Source organism: Oncorhynchus keta, chromosome 13 (assembly GCF_023373465.1).
Source record: "Oncorhynchus keta strain PuntledgeMale-10-30-2019 chromosome 13, Oket_V2, whole genome shotgun sequence".
In the NCBI taxonomy this organism is placed as follows: Eukaryota; Metazoa; Chordata; class Actinopteri; order Salmoniformes; family Salmonidae; genus Oncorhynchus; species Oncorhynchus keta.
In genome coordinates, this window is record NC_068433.1 from 16,063,491 (window position 1) to 16,083,680 (window position 20,190).

At 41.9% G+C, this 20,190-nt stretch overlaps 2 protein-coding genes across 5 annotated transcripts; one reads left to right on the top strand and one right to left on the bottom strand.

Annotated features, from left to right (window-relative positions):
- Positions 1-9: 9 nt before the first annotated feature.
- Positions 10-10,521, bottom strand: LOC118391940 (uncharacterized). 4 transcript variants are annotated; one of them, XM_035783457.2, is made up of 13 exons: positions 10,402-10,521; positions 7,819-7,932; positions 7,421-7,457; positions 7,132-7,309; positions 6,997-7,033; positions 6,350-6,858; positions 3,065-6,059; positions 2,859-2,960; positions 2,464-2,500; positions 2,175-2,352; positions 2,040-2,076; positions 1,398-1,903; positions 10-1,108 (listed from the first exon to the last, which is right to left on the bottom strand). In XM_035783457.2, the coding sequence occupies exons 2-13, from the start codon at positions 7,900-7,902 to the stop codon at positions 712-714; spliced, it is 5,097 nt and encodes a 1,698-aa protein (XP_035639350.2). In that variant the 5' UTR covers positions 7,903-7,932; positions 10,402-10,521; the 3' UTR covers positions 10-711. The 4 variants fall into 4 exon arrangements, with proteins under 4 accessions (XP_035639350.2, XP_052315403.1, XP_052315402.1 ...); XM_052459443.1 differs by lacking the exon at positions 10,402-10,521 and adding an exon at positions 9,173-9,275 and having other exon boundaries at positions 1,398-1,900; XM_052459442.1 differs by lacking the exon at positions 10,402-10,521 and adding an exon at positions 9,173-9,275.
- On the top strand, positions 9,573-19,073 carry larp7 (La ribonucleoprotein 7, transcriptional regulator). Its single transcript, XM_035783461.2, has 13 exons — positions 9,573-10,167; positions 10,464-10,697; positions 11,031-11,131; positions 11,235-11,318; positions 11,409-11,573; positions 11,672-11,777; positions 11,925-12,287; positions 12,456-12,594; positions 12,832-12,986; positions 13,224-13,339; positions 13,454-13,613; positions 18,196-18,287; positions 18,473-19,073. Exons 2-13 carry the CDS (start codon positions 10,481-10,483, stop codon positions 18,548-18,550), a joined length of 1,776 nt encoding a protein of 591 aa, XP_035639354.1. The 5' UTR covers positions 9,573-10,167; positions 10,464-10,480; the 3' UTR covers positions 18,551-19,073.
- Positions 19,074-20,190: the final 1,117 nt, after the last annotated feature.

The window sequence follows — 20,190 nt, forward strand, 5'->3', positions numbered from 1 at the left end:
CCTGAAGCATACGCTCACTCTTGTTGGATCCAAATGACTTTTGGATCAAAGTAGGAGCAGAAATGTTTTTAGCTTGCTCTAGATTCTCCTCTTTGTCTCTTTCTGAGCTGTTAGGGGCCAAAAGTCGAGAGTAAAATCCCCTCAGAGTATTCTGCAACCTTTTAGAAAGGTTAAGGGCCGCGGGTAGAGCTTTCATTTTTGTGAAATCTGATTGTGCGATACATGTCATATCGCTCAGAAAGGAATCCATAATTTCAGAGGCTTCAGAACCTACATTAATTGTAGTTGTTATAAGTTCTGGCATAGCTGGCAGATTCCTTTCACTGGCCAGATTACATGAATGCTCAGGTGTGCAAGCAGACATTTGTGCAGATAGACTTCTGCTAGACCTAATGAGCACTTCGCTAATAGCGTTAGTGGCTTCTGACTTCAATTCAACACTGGAAAATTTCTCAATGGTTGTCATTACAGGAGATCCAAGCTTTTTCTCAGAAGGTGAAAGTATGAGGATGTTTGGACTCACCAAGCTGCCAGAGGATACAGTCTCTTTCAGATTGTTTTTCTCTGCTAAGGAGTCTTCCAGAAGACCAACACTATCCCTTGAAGCCAAAACATTTACTTTGTGTGTTATTTCTCGAAGCACATCCATTGTTCCTTGCTCTCCTCCCTGGCATTCTCTGGAGTTGACCATAACAGCCATGACCTCTCCTGTCAATGGTGCAAGAGAAGCCTCAATGTCCACATTCTCCTTAGATGGATTGGTTTTGGCTTGAGGCGCAGCCTGTCCAGTGATTCCAAAGCTCCGCAACTTGGCACAGATAACAGACACCAGCTTTGGGCGGCCTGCACGGCATATCGCCTGCCAGTGTCACACAACACTGGACTTGATTTACCTGAGCTGGAATAGGAGATGATCAGTGAGATGTCAGAGTTCACCTGACTCACGACATCTCTGACCACAGATCTGGTCAATCCAGGTGAGCCAGAAGAGCAGGATTGATCACCCAGCGTTTGGAGAATTGTGGCCTCTGTGATCCCAAAGAGGGAATTCAGAGGATCTGTCAGTCGAGCGTCTACTCGATGTGCCCTCTGCAACGACGTCTGGGAACTTCAAAACAAACACAAGAATTTATCAGTCTTGGCTAATGTTTACATATTGATCTCTGCAAATCAATACTTTAAATTCACCTAAATCCCAATAATTATAATATTTAGTTCTCTAAAGATGTGGTGTCTGCCGTCTTACTTTACCATAAAAACAGTCGTTCATTAGCTTTTCATTCTTAAAGTGTCATATGCTGTGTAATGTGTGAAAAAGTTGGTTTGAATTCAGTATGTACACGGTGCTAAGATCAGTCAGGTCAGGCACACAGTTGAAGTGTGGTCGGTGAACATACCTTGTGGATGAACGTGGAGTGGGTGTGTGGGAGCTGTAATAATGTCTGTGACTGTCACTCGTCCTCAATTCTCTGTTGTGGTAACTGTGTCCGCGGATCAATTCCAGCCTCTGTTCAAATTCAGTGGATGAGGGGTAGGGACTCTTGACCCATTGACTGTACAGATATCTTCCACTGCTGGGCCTTGTGGATAGATCTTTGTCATCAAATGTCACCATGTGTGACTGCTCAAAATCAGTGGCCGAGGGAGTCCTGGCCCATTGACTGCACAGGGACCTTCCACTGCCAGGCCTCTTAGGTAGACCATCTTCATTCAATTTCACCACATGTTCCTGGATGCTTGAAATGTTGGCGCACTCTGATCCAGTCAGCGAGGAACTAGCTTCTCCAGCGGAATCAAGCTCTAATATTTGTGCAAGGGTCGGGATGAGGATCTCAACCGCAATGTGGGAAACCGTTTTCGCTATCTTCCTACACATTTTGGCAAGTTGTACTTTGGTTGTCTGCTTCAATACAAAAAAATAGCATAATATTTATTCTTGAGGGGCTGTGTTGTCAAGTGCTTAGTTAGTCAATATGATAAACTTCATGTCCAACTTTCTATCAAATAATCACACATCAAATGTTGACAGATAAACTTACAGGATTTCTCATGCCCTCCTGAATCACCTTCCACTGCCTGATAAAGACACAAGTTAACATGTTCAGTTGTTTTGTAGTGGTCCAGACAGGGTTGTTGTATAAAGAATGGACGCTATTTAAAGATTTTGAGCATACCTATCAGTGAGATTCCTCATGAAATTGATGAGGATTGGGAAGCAGACGTCCTCTTCCATTCCTGAGGGGTAAAGTTGACTCTTGCGTAATTCCTCCTGTAAGAGTTGAATTACGGCCGCTCTGTTTCGGTATTTATCTGGATAGTGAGCTCGGGGTGAACAGAATGCCACTGAGGAACCTAAAGGACAAAAATAAATTAGTTTTTAAAATAATGAATCTGCACAACAAAAGGAACGAAACAGTACATGTACTAGGAAAATAAATAGTTTAATATAGAAACATCTCTAACCTTCTTCAGTGCCTTGGTCTGCTGATTTTGTGGGGGCCTTCAAGAATACAGTTTTCAAATCACACATTATTATTTGTAACATCAAGTTAAAGCAGTCCATTATTTAGCCAATTGACAGCAAGATAGATTTAAACCTAGAAAATAACCCAAGTGGCCAGAGGACCAATCACACCTTCCTCTCGTTCTTTCTATCCTATACAGTGTTTATCAAAATGAAAGTAAGGAGTTTTTTTTAATATGTAGAGATTCTGTAAACTTTTTGTTGAAAAGCTGTGAAGCTGTTGAAAGACTGCCTCCTTTTCATCTGACATTGAATCAAGTTTGTAAAATGAAACAGGATAGATTAAAACCTAGCAAAAAAATTTTTAAAAAAATGATAAGAGGACCAATCTTACCTTGCCAGACATGACCTTCTTCTCTTCCTTTAGTTGAGCGTCTGGTTTCTCTGCCTCCACCTCCTCTTCCATCCCTTTCTCCTGGTGGCTATCTTCCAAGTCCTGTTGTAATCAAGTGTTGTTGTTATAATCATCATAACTAGCCTGTAAAAAAATTACAGCAAAACTCAATAATAACATTTCACTTAGACCCATTTCTGGTTTACCTTGAGGTTGAGTCTGAACTTGGAAAACTTGGGGAGGAATCTGAACCTCCATTTGTCTTGTTTCACAGCCCGAGGAGAACTGGAATCACTCTGGGCCTGTTCCACAGACCCAGTAGCAATGATGGATGCCTCTCTGTCATGGATGTTGTCCTCCACTGTGTGACTAGAGGCTCCAGAAATGTTGTCCATCACTTGATGACAGATTGCGCTTGTGAACAGATTCACTGTGTCATCGTAAACCTGCGAAGAACTAGCAGACACCACAGAGCTACTACCATCAAGTACAGTCACTAGAGAAGTAGTGGAACTTGAGCTGCGGTGACTAGATGTGCTCGACGGAACATCGTAAAGGGAGGCTTCCTGATCCAAGCCCCACAATGAAGGAGGCAAGATCAAAGGAAGCAGCAATTGCTTCACTAACTCCTCAGCGAACATGTAGATGAGTTTGGAGGAGAAGGGTTTCCCCACTTGGTTTTCCCTCCTTGCTAGGTTAAGCAAAACTGTGTCAGAGACACACTTAGCGACTGCCACCGATTTGATTAGTGGGATGCTGTTCTGCTCCCGAATGAGGCTCTCAAGTTGAGCAACAAGGTCATGGCACAATGAGTGAATCTTCTCCTTTGAGATAAGTTCTTCTAGTGATGTTAGATCAGAGTCTGGAGAAGTGATCTGCTGCATCACTTCAGGATCAAGATGTTCAATGATGAAGCTCACCACACCATTCAGGGGTTTTCCTTGGTCACTCAATGAGGCCCCGGATGCAATATCATCTCTTGCATCAATACATGTGCTTCTAATGACAGGGAAGCTACTGTCCAGTAACTCAGTTGACATTGTAGTTCCTGGGAGAGTGTGAGTATTGTTCAATCTCTGAGAGCTTGAGCCTTTTGAAGCAGTAGATAAAGAAGTTGAAGGCCTTTGAAGCTCTTGCCACTCTTGCTCTGTATCATCCTCACTGCAAACTGTCTCCACACCCTCCAGCATCATTCCCACAATGCCATGGAGTTGCACCAGCTCCCGTGAGGTCATCAATTCCTCCGATCTGGTCATTTCCTCTTGGATGGCAAGCAAGATTTGACTGCTGCTTTTTTTGGCTTGCATTATGATAGCATCTGTGGTTTTTACATCTGGTTGATGATGCCGGATGAAAAACTCTCTCAGGTTGTTCCGCAGGTGCCTATAAATAGTCTGTGCTGTAGACCAAAGTTTAAAGTCAGAAATGGCAACACCACTTTGCCAGCTCTTGTTTGATGTCTCAGAATAACTTGTGGTACCATGTAGAAGGGCAGAATCAGTTGGCTGTAGACTATCAGTTGGTTCGGTGGTCTGCAACAGGCTCTTCATGTCTTTCACAACGGCTGCAACAACACCAAAAGAGGATGAGTCCATGCTCATAAAGGAAGTTGAGGAGGAATCCTGTTGAATGCCAAAATCTGATTGACTGACCCGACTAGTGTGGGACTCTGATATGCTGGAACTTCCTGAGTTGGAAAAGCACCTGACAGATTCAATTAGGACTTGTTTCACTCGTTTCACAGCCTGTGTCTGAAACGTTTCACTGGAGAGTTCGCAAATGAATGCATTTGGAGAAACGCACAAACTCTCTGATGAAGAAGTTGCAGAACTTGCGGCAGAGATGACCTTTAACCAAGCTATGACATGGTCCACAAACTCAGTAGCCAAAAGGGACGTATCCGATGACATCCTTTCATGTGAATATGTCAATTCTTCCTCAGGAACTTCTGGCTTGTAACATGACACAATTGTGCTCACAACCTCCTTAGTGGTAGAGTCGAGGTGAAGCTGAATGATCTGAGGGCTAAGAGCCATAGGTGTGGAGCTTTCGCTCTGTCTATGAAGAGCCACTTCTCCTGGTGATATGACCCCTGGAAGCATACGCTCACTCTTGTTGGATCCAAATGACTTTTGGATCAAAGTAGGAGCAGAAATGTTTTTAGCTTGCTCTAGATTCTCCTCTTTGTCTCTTTCTGAGCTGTTAGGGGCCAAAAGTCGAGAGTAAAATCCCCTCAGAGTATTCTGCAACCTTTTAGAAAGGTTAAGGGCCGCGGGTAGAGCTTTCATTTTTGTGAAATCTGATTGTGCGATACATGTCATATCGCTCAGAAAGGAATCCATAATTTCAGAGGCTTCAGAACCTACATTAATTGTAGTTGTTATAAGTTCTGGCATAGCTGGCAGATTCCTTTCACTGGCCAGATTACATGAATGCTCAGGTGTGCAAGCAGACATTTGTGCAGATAGACTTCTGCTAGACCTAATGAGCACTTCGCTAATAGCGTTAGTGGCTTCTGACTTCAATTCAACACTGGAAAATTTCTCAATGGTTGTCATTACAGGAGATCCAAGCTTTTTCTCAGAAGGTGAAAGTATGAGGATGTTTGGACTCACCAAGCTGCCAGAGGATACAGTCTCTTTCAGATTGTTTTTCTCTGCTAAGGAGTCTTCCAGAAGACCAACACTATCCCTTGAAGCCAAAACATTTACTTTGTGTGTTATTTCTCGAAGCACATCCATTGTTCCTTGCTCTCCTCCCTGGCATTCTCTGGAGTTGACCATAACAGCCATGACCTCTCCTGTCAATGGTGCAAGAGAAGCCTCAATGTCCACATTCTCCTTAGATGGATTGGTTTTGGCTTGAGGCGCAGCCTGTCCAGTGATTCCAAAGCTCCGCAACTTGGCACAGATAACAGACACCAGCTTCTGGGCGGCCTGCACGGCATATCGCCTGCCAGTGTCACACAACACTGGACTTGATTTACCTGAGCTGGAATAGGAGATGATCAGTGAGATGTCAGAGTTCACCTGACTCACGACATCTCTGACCACAGATCTGGTCAATCCAGGTGAGCCAGAAGAGCAGGATTGATCACCCAGCGTTTGGAGAATTGTGGCCTCTGTGATCCCAAAGAGGGAATTCAGAGGATCTGTCAGTCGAGCGTCTACTCGATGTGCCCTCTGCAACGACGTCTGGGAACTTCAAAACAAACACAAGAATTTATCAGTCTTGGCTAATGTTTACATATTGATCTCTGCAAATCAATAATTTAAATTCACCTAAATCCCAATAATTATAATATTTAGTTCTCTAAAGATGTGGTGTCTGCCGTCTTACTTTACCATAAAAACAGTCGTTCATTAGCTTTTCATTCTTAGAAGTGTCATATGCTGTGTAATGTGTGAAAAAGTTGGTTTGAATTCAGTATGTACACGGTGCTAAGATCAGTCAGGTCAGGCACACAGTTGAAGTGTGGTCGGTGAACATACCTTGTGGATGAACGTGGAGTGGGTGTGTGGGAGCTGTAATAATGTCTGTGACTGTCACTCGTCCTCAATTCTCTGTTGTGGTAACTGTGTCCGCGGATCAATTCCAGCCTCTGTTCAAATTCAGTGGATGAGGGGTAGGGACTCTTGACCCATTGACTGTACAGATATCTTCCACTGCTGGGCCTTGTGGATAGATCTTTGTCATCAAATGTCACCATGTGTGACTGCTCAAAATCAGTGGCCGAGGGAGTCCTGGCCCATTGACTGCACAGGGACCTTCCACTGCCAGGCCTCTTAGGTAGACCATCTTCATTCAATTTCACCACATGTTCCTGGATGCTTGAAATGTTGGCGCACTCTGATCCAGTCAGCGAGGGAGAGGAACTAGCTTCTCCAGCAGAATCAAGCTCTAATATTTGTGCAAGGGTCGGGATGAGGATCTCTACCGCAATGTGGGAAACCGTTTTCGCTATCTTCCTACACATTTTGGCAAGTTGTACTTTGGTTGTCTGTTTCAATACAAAAAAGAGCATGATATTTATTCTTGAGGGGCTGTGTTGTCAAGTGCTTAGTTAGTCAATATGATAAACTTCATGTCCAACTTTCTATCAAATAATCACACATCAAATGTTGACAGATAAACTTACAGGATTTCTCATGCCCTCCTGAATCACCTTCCACTGCCTGATAAAGACACAAGTTAACATGTTCAGTTGTTTTGTAGTGGTCCAGACAGGGTTGTTGTATAAAGAATGGACGCTATTTAAAGATTTTGAGCATACCTATCAGTGAGATTCCTCATGAAATTGATGAGGATTGGGAAGCAGACGTCCTCTTCCATTCCTGAGGGGTAAAGTTGACTCTTGCGTAATTCCTCCTGTAAGAGTTGAATTACGGCCGCTCTGTTTCGGTATTTATCTGGATAGTGAGCTCGGGGTGAACAGAATGCCACTGAGGAACCTAAAGGACAAAAATAAATTAGTTTTAAAAATAATGAATCTGCACAACAAAAGGAACAAAACAGTACATGTACTAGGAAAATAAATAGTTTAATATAGAAACATCTCTAACCTTCTTCAGTGCCTTGGTCTGCTGATTTTGTGGGGGCCTTCAAGAATACAGTTTTCAAATCACACATTATTATTTGTAACATCAAGTTAAAGCAGTCCATTATTTAGCCAATTGACAGCAAGATAGATTCAAACCTAGAAAATAACCCAAGTGGCCAGAGGACCAATCACACCTTCCTCTCATTCTTTCTATCCTATACAGTGTTTATCAAAATTAAAGTAAGTGAGTTTTTTTTAAATATGTAGAGATTCTGTAAACTTTTTGTTGAAAAGCTGTGAAGCTGTTGAAAGACTGCCTCCTTTTCATCTGACATTGAATCAAGTTTGTAAAATGAAACAGGATAGATTAAAACCTAGCAATTTCTTTTTTTTTTTTAATGATAAGAGGACCAATCTTACCTTGCCAGACATGATCTTCTTCTCTTCCTTTAGTTGAGCGTCTGGTTTCTCTGCCTCCACCTCCACCTCCACCTCCTCTTCCATCCCTTTCTCCTGGTGGCTATCTTCCAAGTCCTGTTGTAATCAAGTGTTATAATCATCATAACTAGCCTATTGCAGTTATCCTCAAAATGAAAGTCATTAAAAGTGTTTTAACCCATGAAGCTTTTTATCTGTAGACATTGTGAAAAGTTGTGTTAATAAGACGTAACACAAAGCTGACTAAACAGACCTACCTCCTTTTTGTCTGACTTTGAATGAATTTGTAAAACGAAACCAAAAAGTGCAGAAATGTATTCTAGTTATATGCTATGCCATCTAAGCACAGTGCACCAAGGACACAGCAGAGAAGGGTCCGTCTGAACTGCAGCCAAAGTACTCAAACAGGTGTTGACCATTAGAGATCCTATGAAATAAAAGCATTCTAATTCCAAGGTTCTAATTCCTAATTCTATGGTGTTGACCTTATTGACGTCATAATGGTGGCATAGTGGACAACGGGTGGCCATGCACAGGAATTTGAATGCAACCATTAAAAATAGCCTAATATGATAAAAATAAATATCTCGGTTGCAGTAATAATAAGGCCTATAAGGAAGGAAAGGGGATACCTAGTCAGTTGCGCAAATGAATTGCATTCAAATGAAATGTGTTATGTTATGTTAATGTTATCCCAAGCCCTCTGACAAGGCATAATAACTGGTTTCATCCACACAGTTAGACCTACGCGACAATATCACAGCTAGGCCTATGTGATATATTTCCTTCATCACATGCAAGTCAACATCACCTGCAAGTCAACCTAATAGAAGTTCAACTTGGTTGATTTCAAAAAAGATTTATGCTATTACTCACCATTCTTCACGTCGACAAAACCGTGTGTCGACTTTGTCACAGCTGTCAGCAAAAAAAACCGATGGTGTGAAAGTAGGACTGCGCAAACAACACGAAAACAGACGCGATTGGAGATTCAGTTTAAGAATAATTGTAATTGACAGCGACTGAATCGGAATACCGCGATCTCGCGTTCAGCACCAAAGTGCAGTGAACAGCGGTCGTCTCTCGTGCAACCCCATCCTTCAGTAATAGGCCTATAACAAAAAGTGGCGGGCTGGAGTTTGGGTGAAAACACGAAGTAAAGATTGTAGCTTTAAGGCAAACTATGGGGGGAAATGACACGGGCGATAGCACGATCTGTCCGTTCTGATCGGGATGGTAGCAAAATACAAGGTTTTGACTATATTTTGCATTAGGCAAAGTAAGAAATATTTTGAAATATAGCCATAGCTTTCAATAAGCGACATAAGGCACTTACTTTTTCTTCGTCCATCTCTGTGTTGAATTGATGAAAATGTTTCTGTGGTGGGATGTCAATTAATAATGATAGGCTACACAATGGTTGTACATGACGTAACAGAGATGGGCGTGTGTATGTCTTTGTGGCGTTATCAATCTTTTCATGAGGCAAAATAAATGCTAATATTTTAAAATAAAACAGTTTTGCCATAAGCATTCACACATGTCTAAAAAAATATTCTAAATCCATAACATGGTTTGTTCACCATAGAGCCAATCTCATCCCTTAGTAATAGGCCTATAGAAAAGTGGCTGGGCAGCAGTGCTGTTTAGCTGAAAAACGAATTAAGGATTTTAGCTTTAAGGCAAACTAGGGGGAAACAACGACACGTGCTCATGCCACTGTCTCCATGGTTCTTATCTAAATGGTAGCAAAAGAGAAGGTTTTGATTATGTTTAGTTGTACATGACATAACGATGTGTCTGTAGGCTTGTTCTACATTGCAGCCGAAAGTGCAGGCGATTTCCGAATGACTGATCTACAATACAAAGAACCTTGCATCCAAAATACATCTCATTGTTATTTGTAGATCCGTCAGTCAGTCACAATTTACCCATGACACGTTATGGTTTTGATCCTCTCGAACACGTATTTTTGTATTTCGCTCCTTTTTTCGTATTACGGTGGAGGAAACGTCATCAACAAGAGACAAAATAGGTTTCCAAAGGAAAGCCTTTTTAGAGAAATACAGACCATCTAATTTAGCTGTTGGTACTATTACCTGTGTTTAACGCATTTCCTCTAATATGTATAATCACATTTGTAATTTGGGTATACTAATTTGCTAAATTATAGTGTGTTAACTGATTAATTATTCGTCAAGAAAGGTTGAGCGACTCCGACTGTTTCTCAACTGTGCGAGGACCTCACTGGAAAACGAAACATAAACGCCAGTCGCTCTGAATTCTAAAATATAGCTAGCTAAATGATTACTTATTGCCGCAGATAATAAGGTAATGTCTTCTGTTTGATTTGCTACCTTCTAAAATATTTTGAAATAGCCATGCTGTTATTTGTTAGACTGAGTAAGTCGCTAGGAAGTTAACGTTTAATTAGGTTGTTAGCTAACTTTGTTCGAATGAGCTAAATACATATAAGCATGCACATTAGCTACATAACGTAGACTCCGTGTTCTCACTTGTAGAATTCAAAACACTAGATAACTAATGATGAATGAATGCCAATACCTTCAGTGCAATGTTACTCAGCCATGAGTATGAGATATATCATGAGATATGACCATTCACAGGTGTAGTTAAACACATAATGGTAGACACAGAGGAAAGAGTCGTAGGTGGTGGTGGTGCCCTATCTTCTGCCATGAACCCAGGTGGAAAGAACAAAGAGAATGAGAAGAAGAAGAGGTCCCGTGTGAAACAGCTGCTTGCAGACGTGAAGAAGCAGGTGGACTTCTGGTTTGGGGATGTCAACCTTCACAAGGACAGGTTTCTAAGACGACTCATTGAGGAGTCACGAGATGGATGTAAGTAGTTGTAATGGGCAGCATTTGGCGTCATTGTCCCATCCTACGCAGCTGTTGCCTGATCCCAGATCTGTTTGTGCTGTCTTGCCAACTCCTATGGTCATTGAGTTGACAAATGGCAAGACAGCACAAACAGATCCAGGACCACGCTAACATAGCTGAAAACACCAACAATAACTGTTTTGTCTATCTTGTGGTCAGGGTTGAATTTTGGCCCAGATTTGTGATGGAGATTAAGGGATAACATACAACAATCATCCTATTCTCACTTGTCCTATACTGCTCATTTGGAATTATGTTCCTGTCAACTAACAGTGGTTTTATTTTCTACAGATGTTGATATATCTGTTTTGACGTCCTTCAACCGAATGAAAAATCTGACAACTGATTGCAAATTGATTGCAAGGGCACTGAAAAATTCATCTGTCGTTGAGGTCAAGTATTACTGTACATAATCTGTTTTTCAGTTGCTGGTTGGAATTTTGTATTGAAATCTTAGACATATGGTGTTCACTGTGATCTGTTTTGGTCTTTCAGGTCAACCTAGAGGGAACTAAAGTGCGACGGCAGCGTCCAATTGGAGAGGATCCGAAAGATGTAGACAATCGAACAGTCTATGTGGTAAATACCAGTTTTGTTCATGTTTGTCAAGTCATGATGTGGTCCTTTGAATACAAAACGCTATATTAAATAAATATATTTTCCCCCCAGGAGCTTCTGCCCAAGAAAGTAACACACGACTGGCTAGAACGAGTGTTTACCAAATGTGGAAATGTGGTTTACGTCAGTGTACCGAGATACAAAACCACGGGCCACTCCAAAGGGTTCGCCTTCATTGAGTTTGAGACGGAAGAGGAGGCACAGAAAGCCATAGAGGTGAGATATAAAGATTAGTCTGTAATGACTTTTGTGATCAAATGGATGTGTCCTACCTAGTAATAAGGTAGAGAACTAACCATGTTCTCCTCGTCCAGATGCTGAACAACCCTCCAGAGGACGCCCCCAGGAAACCTGGCATCTTCCCTAAGACCAAGAACAGGAAGCCTATCCCCGATCCACCCACCCTGGTCACCACACTAGGTGGGTATTGGGAAGGATAAAGCATTGCTGGTCAACTCCAGAGTGACTACACACAATTAAAACAAATGCATATTTTGTGCCAACATTTAAGTGTCAAGTTAAAGCCCTTTACCATCTGTTAAACTACTGTGTGTCTGTTTTTTGCAGATGAGGAAGAGGAAAAGAAAAGGAGGAAGAAGAAGAAGTCCCGGGGCAGCACCAAAGAGGACACCCCGTCACAGGCTGAGACAACAGTGGGCGGGGCCAAAGAACAAGAAATAGAATCTGAGTCTAAGCCCTCTGACAGGAAGAGGAAATGCACGGCCGAGGGTGCAGAGGTTGTAGCACCTGAGGGGTGCACAGATAAGGCCCCGGCCAAAAGGCTAGAGAAGAAGAGACGGCGGTCCCAGGCAGGGGAAAGCTCAGAGAGTGACGTCCAGGGAGACATGCCCGCTAAGCTGAGAAGGATGAGCGAGGGGGAGGAGGGCAAGGTGAAGGACGAAGACAAGGTGAAGGAGAGCGATGGGAAAGGTAAGGATCTTCATTGTATTGAACCTACACATTCCTTGTGAACAGATAAAATCACTGGTTTTGGGTACAAGAAAATACATGTGGGCAGGTTTGACAAAATCCAGTCCAAAAGATGGTCTACTGGTCAGCAGAGACAAATAATGCCTAATAGTAATCTGGTGTCTTCAGATTTGCCTGTCAAGGTTGAGGAGGAAGAGGAGGAGAAGATGGACGACTCCCTGCTAAAAGCTAAGAGGAAGAGGAAGAAGAAGCACAAGGAGAGGGCGAAGATTGGTGAAGAGGTCATTCCTCTCCGGGTTCTGTCCAAGTAAGAACCTTCATGCATCTTTATGACTAATAGCCTGCTCTGAGTCAATCAGACCAATGGCATTGGTTTAATCTAAATAAATCCCTAAATTGGTCTAAACCATAGCATCTTTATTCAACAATCCAATACCCCAGTGTTAGACAAGATATTGTTATTCAAATCAAGAGCTTGCTCTCTCTCGTTCTCTACTTTCTCTTCCTCCTCTCCACACTCTCCTTTTTGCTGTCTGGATGGAAGGAAAGACTGGCTGAAGTTGAAGGTGGAGTATCTGACCCTGCAGAAGAGGAGCATGGGAGCTCTGAAGGCGTGCCTGACCAAGTTCCACCACAAGGGGGCAGGATCAGGAGAGAAAATGGAGATGGACACCAGTCTCCAACAGAAACAGACATCTCGTTAGTGCCTAATATTTATCCACTACTTACCTATCTGTCAGTAGTACAACTTCTGCATGTTTAAATCCCCTAGTACTCTCATATAAATCTCCCACATATTGATATTGAGTCACATGTTAGTTTGCTGTCCACATATTACATCAGAATAAATGCTTAAAATCATTTGAAACCGGTTCCCCTACAGTTGACCATTTCCACACACAATATTATGTCTTCTTCACCATTTTTTTTCCTAAGCTGAGGAGAGTAAGAAAGCAGGTGAAAAGGAGAGCCCCCTTGGCCCTCAGTTTGAGAGTGGCTGCATCGTCAGGATCACCCACACCACACCCTTACCTGGCAGAAAAGTCATCAAGGTAGAGATGAGCTTTTAACGCTCTTCTTTTACCATGTTTATTATGCATTCATTGTTTCACATACAAATTATTAGAGCCATGTGTTCTTCTAACTCCAAGTTTGTGTGTATCTAGGACGCTCTCTCTGAGGTGTCCCCAGTGGTGTATGTGGACACCCTAGAGGGGGACGCCGAGGGTCACGTCCGCTTCAAGACTCCAGCAGAGGCCAAGGCCATCATTGACGCTCGCACCGAGCTGCAGCACAAACACAGCTGGCAGCTGGAGATCCTTTCTGGTAGGCTGACTCTCCCACTACTACCACTATAGTTCACCAAGGGCCCTGTTCAAATAATCTTTATTTGCAACCTTTCTTCCTCCCTTTGAGGCAAGCGCTGACATGACTAGTGACAGCAACACAGAGGTAGCCTTGCTCACGCCGATCAAATCATATTAGATTAGTGATTTTTTTTCAAGGATGGGAGAAGGGATGGATGTATTTGGGAGAGTTCAAACGGGGCCATAAACTATTTACTACATCTGAAAAGAGGCAATGGCTATATACAGTGCATTCGGAAAGTATTCAGACCCCTTGACTTTTTCCACATTTTTATTACATTACAGCCTTATTCTAAAATTGATTTACTCATCAATCTACACACAATACACCATAATGACAAAGCAAAAAAATATTTTTTGATTTTTTTTTTGCAAATGTATTAAAAATAAAAAACATAGCTTATTTGCATATTAATTCAGACCCTTTGTTATCAGACTTGAAATTGAGCTCAGGTGCCTCCTGTTTCCATTGATCATCCTTGAGATGTTTCTACAACTTGATTGGAGTCCACCTGTGGTAAATTCAATTCATTGGACATGATTTGGAAAGGCATACACCTGTCTATATAAGGTCCTACAGTTCACAGTGCAGGTCGGAGCAAAACCAAGCCTTCGAGGTCGAAGCAATTGTCCGCAGAGCTCCGAGAGAGCATTGTGTCGAGCCACAGATCTGGGGAAATGTTTGCAGCATTGAAGGTCCCCAAACACAGTGGCCTCCATCATTCTTAAATGGAAGAAGTTTGGAACTACCAAGACTCAGCCAAACTGAGCAATCGGGAAAGAAGGGCCTTGGTCAGAGAGGTGATTTAAGAAACCAATGGTCACTCTGACAGACCTCCAGAGTTCCTCTGTGGAGATGGGAGAACCTTCCAGAAGGTTAACCGTCTCTGCAGCACTCAGGCCTTTTTGGTAGAGTGACCAGACGGAAGCCACTCCTCAGTAAAAGGCACATGACAGCCCTCTTGGAGTTTGCCAAAAGGCACCACCTAAAGGACTCTCAGACCATGAGAAACCAAGATCGAACTCTTTGGCCTAAATGCCAAGCACCAAGTCTGGAGGAAACCTGGCACCATCCTTAAGGAGAAACGTGGTGGTGGCAGCATCATGCTGTGGTGATGTTTTTCAGCGGCAGGGACTGGGAGACTAGTCAGGATCGAGGCAAAGATGAACGGAGCAAAGTACAGAGTGATCCTTGATGAAAACCTGCTCCAGAGCACCCAGGACCTCAGACTGGGGAGAAGGTTTACATTCTAACAGGACAACGACCCAAAGCATACAGCCATGACAACGCAGGAGTGGCTTCGGGACAAGTCTCTGAATTTCCACGAGTGGTCCAGCCAGAGCCCGGACTTAAACACGATCAAACCTCTCTGGAGAGACCTGAAAATAGCTGTCCAGTGTAGAGGTCGACCGATTATGATTTTTCAATACCAATTTATTGGAGGACCTCCAATAAATCGGTATTGGTATCTCTATGGTCGACCTGTGTGTGTGTGTGTGTGTGTGTGTGATAATGACAAATATAACAATACTGAATGAACAATGAACACTTTTATTTTAACTTAATATAATACATCAATAACATCAATTTAGTCTCAAATAAATAATGAAACATGTTCAATTTGTTTTAAATAATGTAAAAACAAAGTGTTGGAGAAGAAAGTAAAAGTGCAATATGGTGCCATGTAAAAAAGCTAACATTTCAGTTCCTTGCTCAGAACATGAGAACATATGAAAGCTGGTGGTTCCTTTTAACATGAGTCTTCAATATTCCCAGGTAAGAAGTTGTAGGTTGTAGTTATTATAGGACTATTTCCCTCTATACCATTTGTATTTCATTAACCTTAGAGACTATTGGATGTTCATATAGGCACTTTTGTATTGCCAGTGTAACAGTATAGCTTCCGTCCCTCTCCTCGCTCCTCCCTGGGCTCAAACCAGCAACCCAATGACAACAGCCACCACATCGAAGCAGCGTTACCCATGCAGAGCAAGGGGAACAACTACTCCAAGGCTCAGAGTAATTGAAGTTTGAAACGTTATTAGCGCCCGCTAACTAGCCGGTCATTTCACTTCGGTCACACCAGCCTCATCTCGGGAGTTGATAGGTTTGAAGTCATAAAAACCGCAATGTTTGACGCACTACAAAGAGCTGCTGGCAAAGCGCAAGAAAGTGCTGTTTGAATGAATGTTTACGTGCCTGCTTCTGCCTACCACCGCTCAGTCAGATACTTGTTGGAGAAGAAAGTAAAAGTGCAATATGTGCCATGTAAAAAAGCTAATGTTTCAGTTCCTTGCTCAGAACATGAGAACATATGAAAGCTGGTGGTTCCTTTTAACATGAGTCTTCAATATTCCCAGGTAAGAAGTTTTAGGTTGTTGTTATTATAGGACTATTTCTCTCTATACCATTTGTATTTCATAGACCTTTGACTATTGGATGTTCTAATAGGTACTTTAGTATTACCAGCCTAATCTTGGGAGTTGATAGGCTTGAAGTCATTAACAGCGCAATGCTTGAAGCATTGTCAAGAGCTGCTGGCAAACTCAGTAAAGTGCTGTTTGAATGAATGCTTACACGCCTGCTGCTACCTACCACCACTCAGTCAGACTGCTCTATCAAATCATATACTTAAATATAATATAATAACACACAGAAATACGAGCCTTAGGTCATTAATATGGTCAAATCCGGAAACTATAATTTTCCAAAACAAAAAAGTTTATTTCAGTGAAATATGGAACCGTTCCGTATTCTATCTAACGGGTGGCATCCAGAAGTCTAAATATTCCTGTTACATTGCACAACCTTCAATGTTATGCCATAATTATGGCAAATTAGTTCGCAACGAGCCAGGTGGCCCAAACTGCTGCAAATACCCTGACTCTGCATGCAATGAATGGAAGAGAAGTGACACAATTTTCCTAGTTTAATATTGCCTGCTAACATGAATTTCTCTTAACTAAATATGCAGGTTTAAAAATATATACATTTTAAGAAAGGCATTGATGTTTATGGTCAGGTACATTCTTGCAATGATTGTGCTTTTTTTGCAAATGCGCTTTTGTTAAATCATCCCCCGTTTGGCGAAGTTGGCTGTCTTTGTTAGGAAGAAATCGTCTTCACACTGTTCGCAACGAGCCAGGCGACCCAAACTGCTGCATATATCCCCTGACTCTGTTGCACAGAACACAAGAGAAGTGACACAATTTCTCTAGTTAAAAGAAATGTATGTTAGCAGGCAATATTAACTAAATATGCAGGTTTAAAAATATTTACTTGTGTATTGATTTCAAGAAAGGTGTTGATGTTTATGGTTTGGTACACATTGGTGCAGCGACTGCTTTTTTCGCGAATGCGCTTGTTGAATCACCCGATTGGCGAAGTAGGCTATGATTCAATGATAAATGAACAGGCACCGCATCGATTATATGCAACGCAGGACAAGCTAGCTAAACTAGTAATATCCTCAACCATGTGTTGTTACCTAGTGATTATGTTAAGATTGATTGTTTTTTATAAGATACGTTTAATGCTAGCTAGCACCTTACCTTGGCTCCTTGCTGCACTCGCATAACAGGTAGTCAGCCTGCCACGCAGTCTCCTCGTGGAGTGCAATGTAATCGGCCATGATCGATTTCCAAAAATACAAATTGTTATGAAAACTTGAAATGGGCCCTAATTAATCGACCATTCCGATTAATCGGTCGACCTCTAGTCCAGCGACACTCTCCATCCAACCTGACAGCTTGAGGATCTGCAGAGAAGAATGGGAGAAACTTTCCAAATACAGGTGTGCCAAGCTTGTAGCTTCATACCCAAGAAGACTCAAGGCTGTAGTTGCTGCCAAGGGTGCTTCAACAAAGTACTGAGCAAAGGGTCTGAATACTTAGGTAAATGTGATTTTTCTTATTTTTTATTTTTTCTTATACATTTGCAAACATTTCTAAAAGCCTGGTATGGTATATTATGTTTAGATTTTGAGGGGAATTTTAGAATAAGGCTGTAACGTAGCAAAATATGGAAGAAGTCAAGGGGTCTGAATACTTTCCAAATGCACTGTAATATCTTTGTTAATTAACAATTGCTGGTCCTCTGTCTGTTGGTAGAGCATGGCTCTTGCAATGCCAGGATAGTGGGTTTGATTCCCGGGACCACCAATACGTAATATGCACACAGGACGAAGTCCCGTTGTATAAAAGCATTTGCTAAATGGCATTTTATTATTATAATATTTCATACAGTAAGTAATGAATTATTATATATTATTATTCAATTATTATATGACGTTTTTCGAGTCCCCTTACTGCATCTTAATTTGAGGATCAAGAAAGCATATTCATGAAGGACATCTTAACCAAAATATGTCTGACTTTTGGCTTCATTTGCTTATTAAGAGAAGAATGTAGCTGAATTATTTGTTGCACTTTGGAAAGAGATGTTTGGGTGTGTTTTCATGTGCTGCTGCGTTCCAGTGGAAGGGCTGGTGGTTACATTGAAATGGACAATTGCTAATTTCTTCATTAATTTGTACTTGTAGGCGACCATGAACAAAGGTACTGGCAGAAGATCCTGGTGGACCGCCAAGCTAAGTTGAACCGGCCGAGAGACAAGAAACGGGGCACAGAGAAGGTAGAGTTCCGTCCTATTTACAATTTTTTTTATGGATTATTTACAAGTATCTCTAGCAGCACCCAACATTTTTCTTTTGAGGAAAACCATTTTTGAATGAGCATGTTGTTCACTAATATTATTCTAGGCGTTAAAATTGATTTTAACAGAGCAATGTCTCCCTTTCATCTCTGTTTCTGCCCCAGCTCATTTCCAAAGCCGAGAAAATCATCATAGCCCGGGCCAAGGAGGCCACTAAGCACATCCGCTTCATGGAAGACTGATCAAGACTGTCAAGTTCTACTGTGCGTCCTTTCTTTTCTAAATCCTTTTCTGAATCCTTTTCTTCCCTAAGAGTTTATTGAAATGTCGGCCATTTTGTCATTCCTAAATAGTTTGATGTTTTTGTTTTACTGTTCACGAGTGGTACAAGCAGAGAAGCCATGGTTTTAAAATTGAATTTTAATAAGTCATGGTAACGTTGTGTTTATTTTTTAAACAGCCATTCTGTCCAATGTAGTTTCAGTTCCACTAACTGGAAGGTTATGTATGTTCTACAAGCAGAAAGCAGCTGCATTATTTAAATTGCGAATAGGTTCGCTCACTAGTCTTCTTTTATTGTGTTGTAGTCAGAGCTGCCCAGATTTCAGTTATGAAATATGAATGTATATATGCTGTACATAGGATTTCAAAACTTGCTCAGAGCTTCGCCCAATATCTGTTTTCTGTAATTTGTCATGGCACCGATGAACTTTTCTTTTTGAAGTAATGTACCTATTTTCTAATTAATAAACATACATTTTGGTGGTTAAAGGCCCAGTGAAGTAAAAAAAAAAAAAAAAAAAACGTGAATTTCCTGTGTTTTATGCGTTTCCACACTGTGAAAATGCCCTTTTAGTTAAAGTGCTGTTTGAAATTTCTGCCAGTTTTGGTGGGATGGAGTTTCAGCCTGCCTGGAAGACAACACCAGGAGATAAATGAGTTAATAGACCAACAAAGAGTTCCAAACCTCTCTGCCAATAACAGCCTGTTTTCAGTTTTCCCGTCCCCACACAGACCACTCCCAGACAGTTTCTTGCTTGAGAAATTGCTAAGAAGCTATTTTTGTTTCTTTTTGACCATTTTAATTGAAAACAATCACACTAAGGTACTTACCACCCTCACCCAGATAACACAGTAACCAGGATGGAGTGTTACCCAGAAATGATTTGATATTGAGATAAAAACAGCTGCATTGGGCCTTTAATGGACTGGCTTTTTATTCAGCTCATTAATAAAAACTTCAATGATTATATTGCTGGTACACACATTCTGCTGCATCTGGTGCGTTACTATGCTATATGGTGTCTGATCTTTTATGTTCGTGTCCACATTGTTAACTTTATGTAACATAAAATAGCAAAAAGCTTAACGATGTAATGTTCAAGTAAGAATTTCTGACGTCTGTATAAAATGCACAACTAGCATTATCACATTTTTTAAAATGTGACTATAAAAAATACCAAAGGTGCTCTATTTGAATAGAAAAATAAAGTCCTCTAGCTAGCTGTGTGTGTACAGGTTAGTAGTCAGGACTCTGGCACCCTCTTGGCTTGGCTGGGGACCATGCAGCTCTTCCTGCTGTGGGAGTAAGGAGACTTATCGCTCATGGCTGCGGCCAGCTGACTCGGCCCTGTTTCCTGTATCGAGATGGTCCGGTACAGCCTGTGTCCTCCAGCCCCCAAGGAGCTGTACTCAAAGCCAGGAGGACAGCCATCCCAGGCTGGGCAAGATGGGATCTCCTTGGGCGTGTAGGTGGGGCGACAGACAGTCTTCATTCATGGCCTGGGGACTCAGCAGCGTCTGAGTGGGCTGTCTTGGGTGTGTATGCTGAGTGGAAGGTGGTGGTCTTGGCGAAAGCCCCCATGGGTTTCTCTAGCTCATC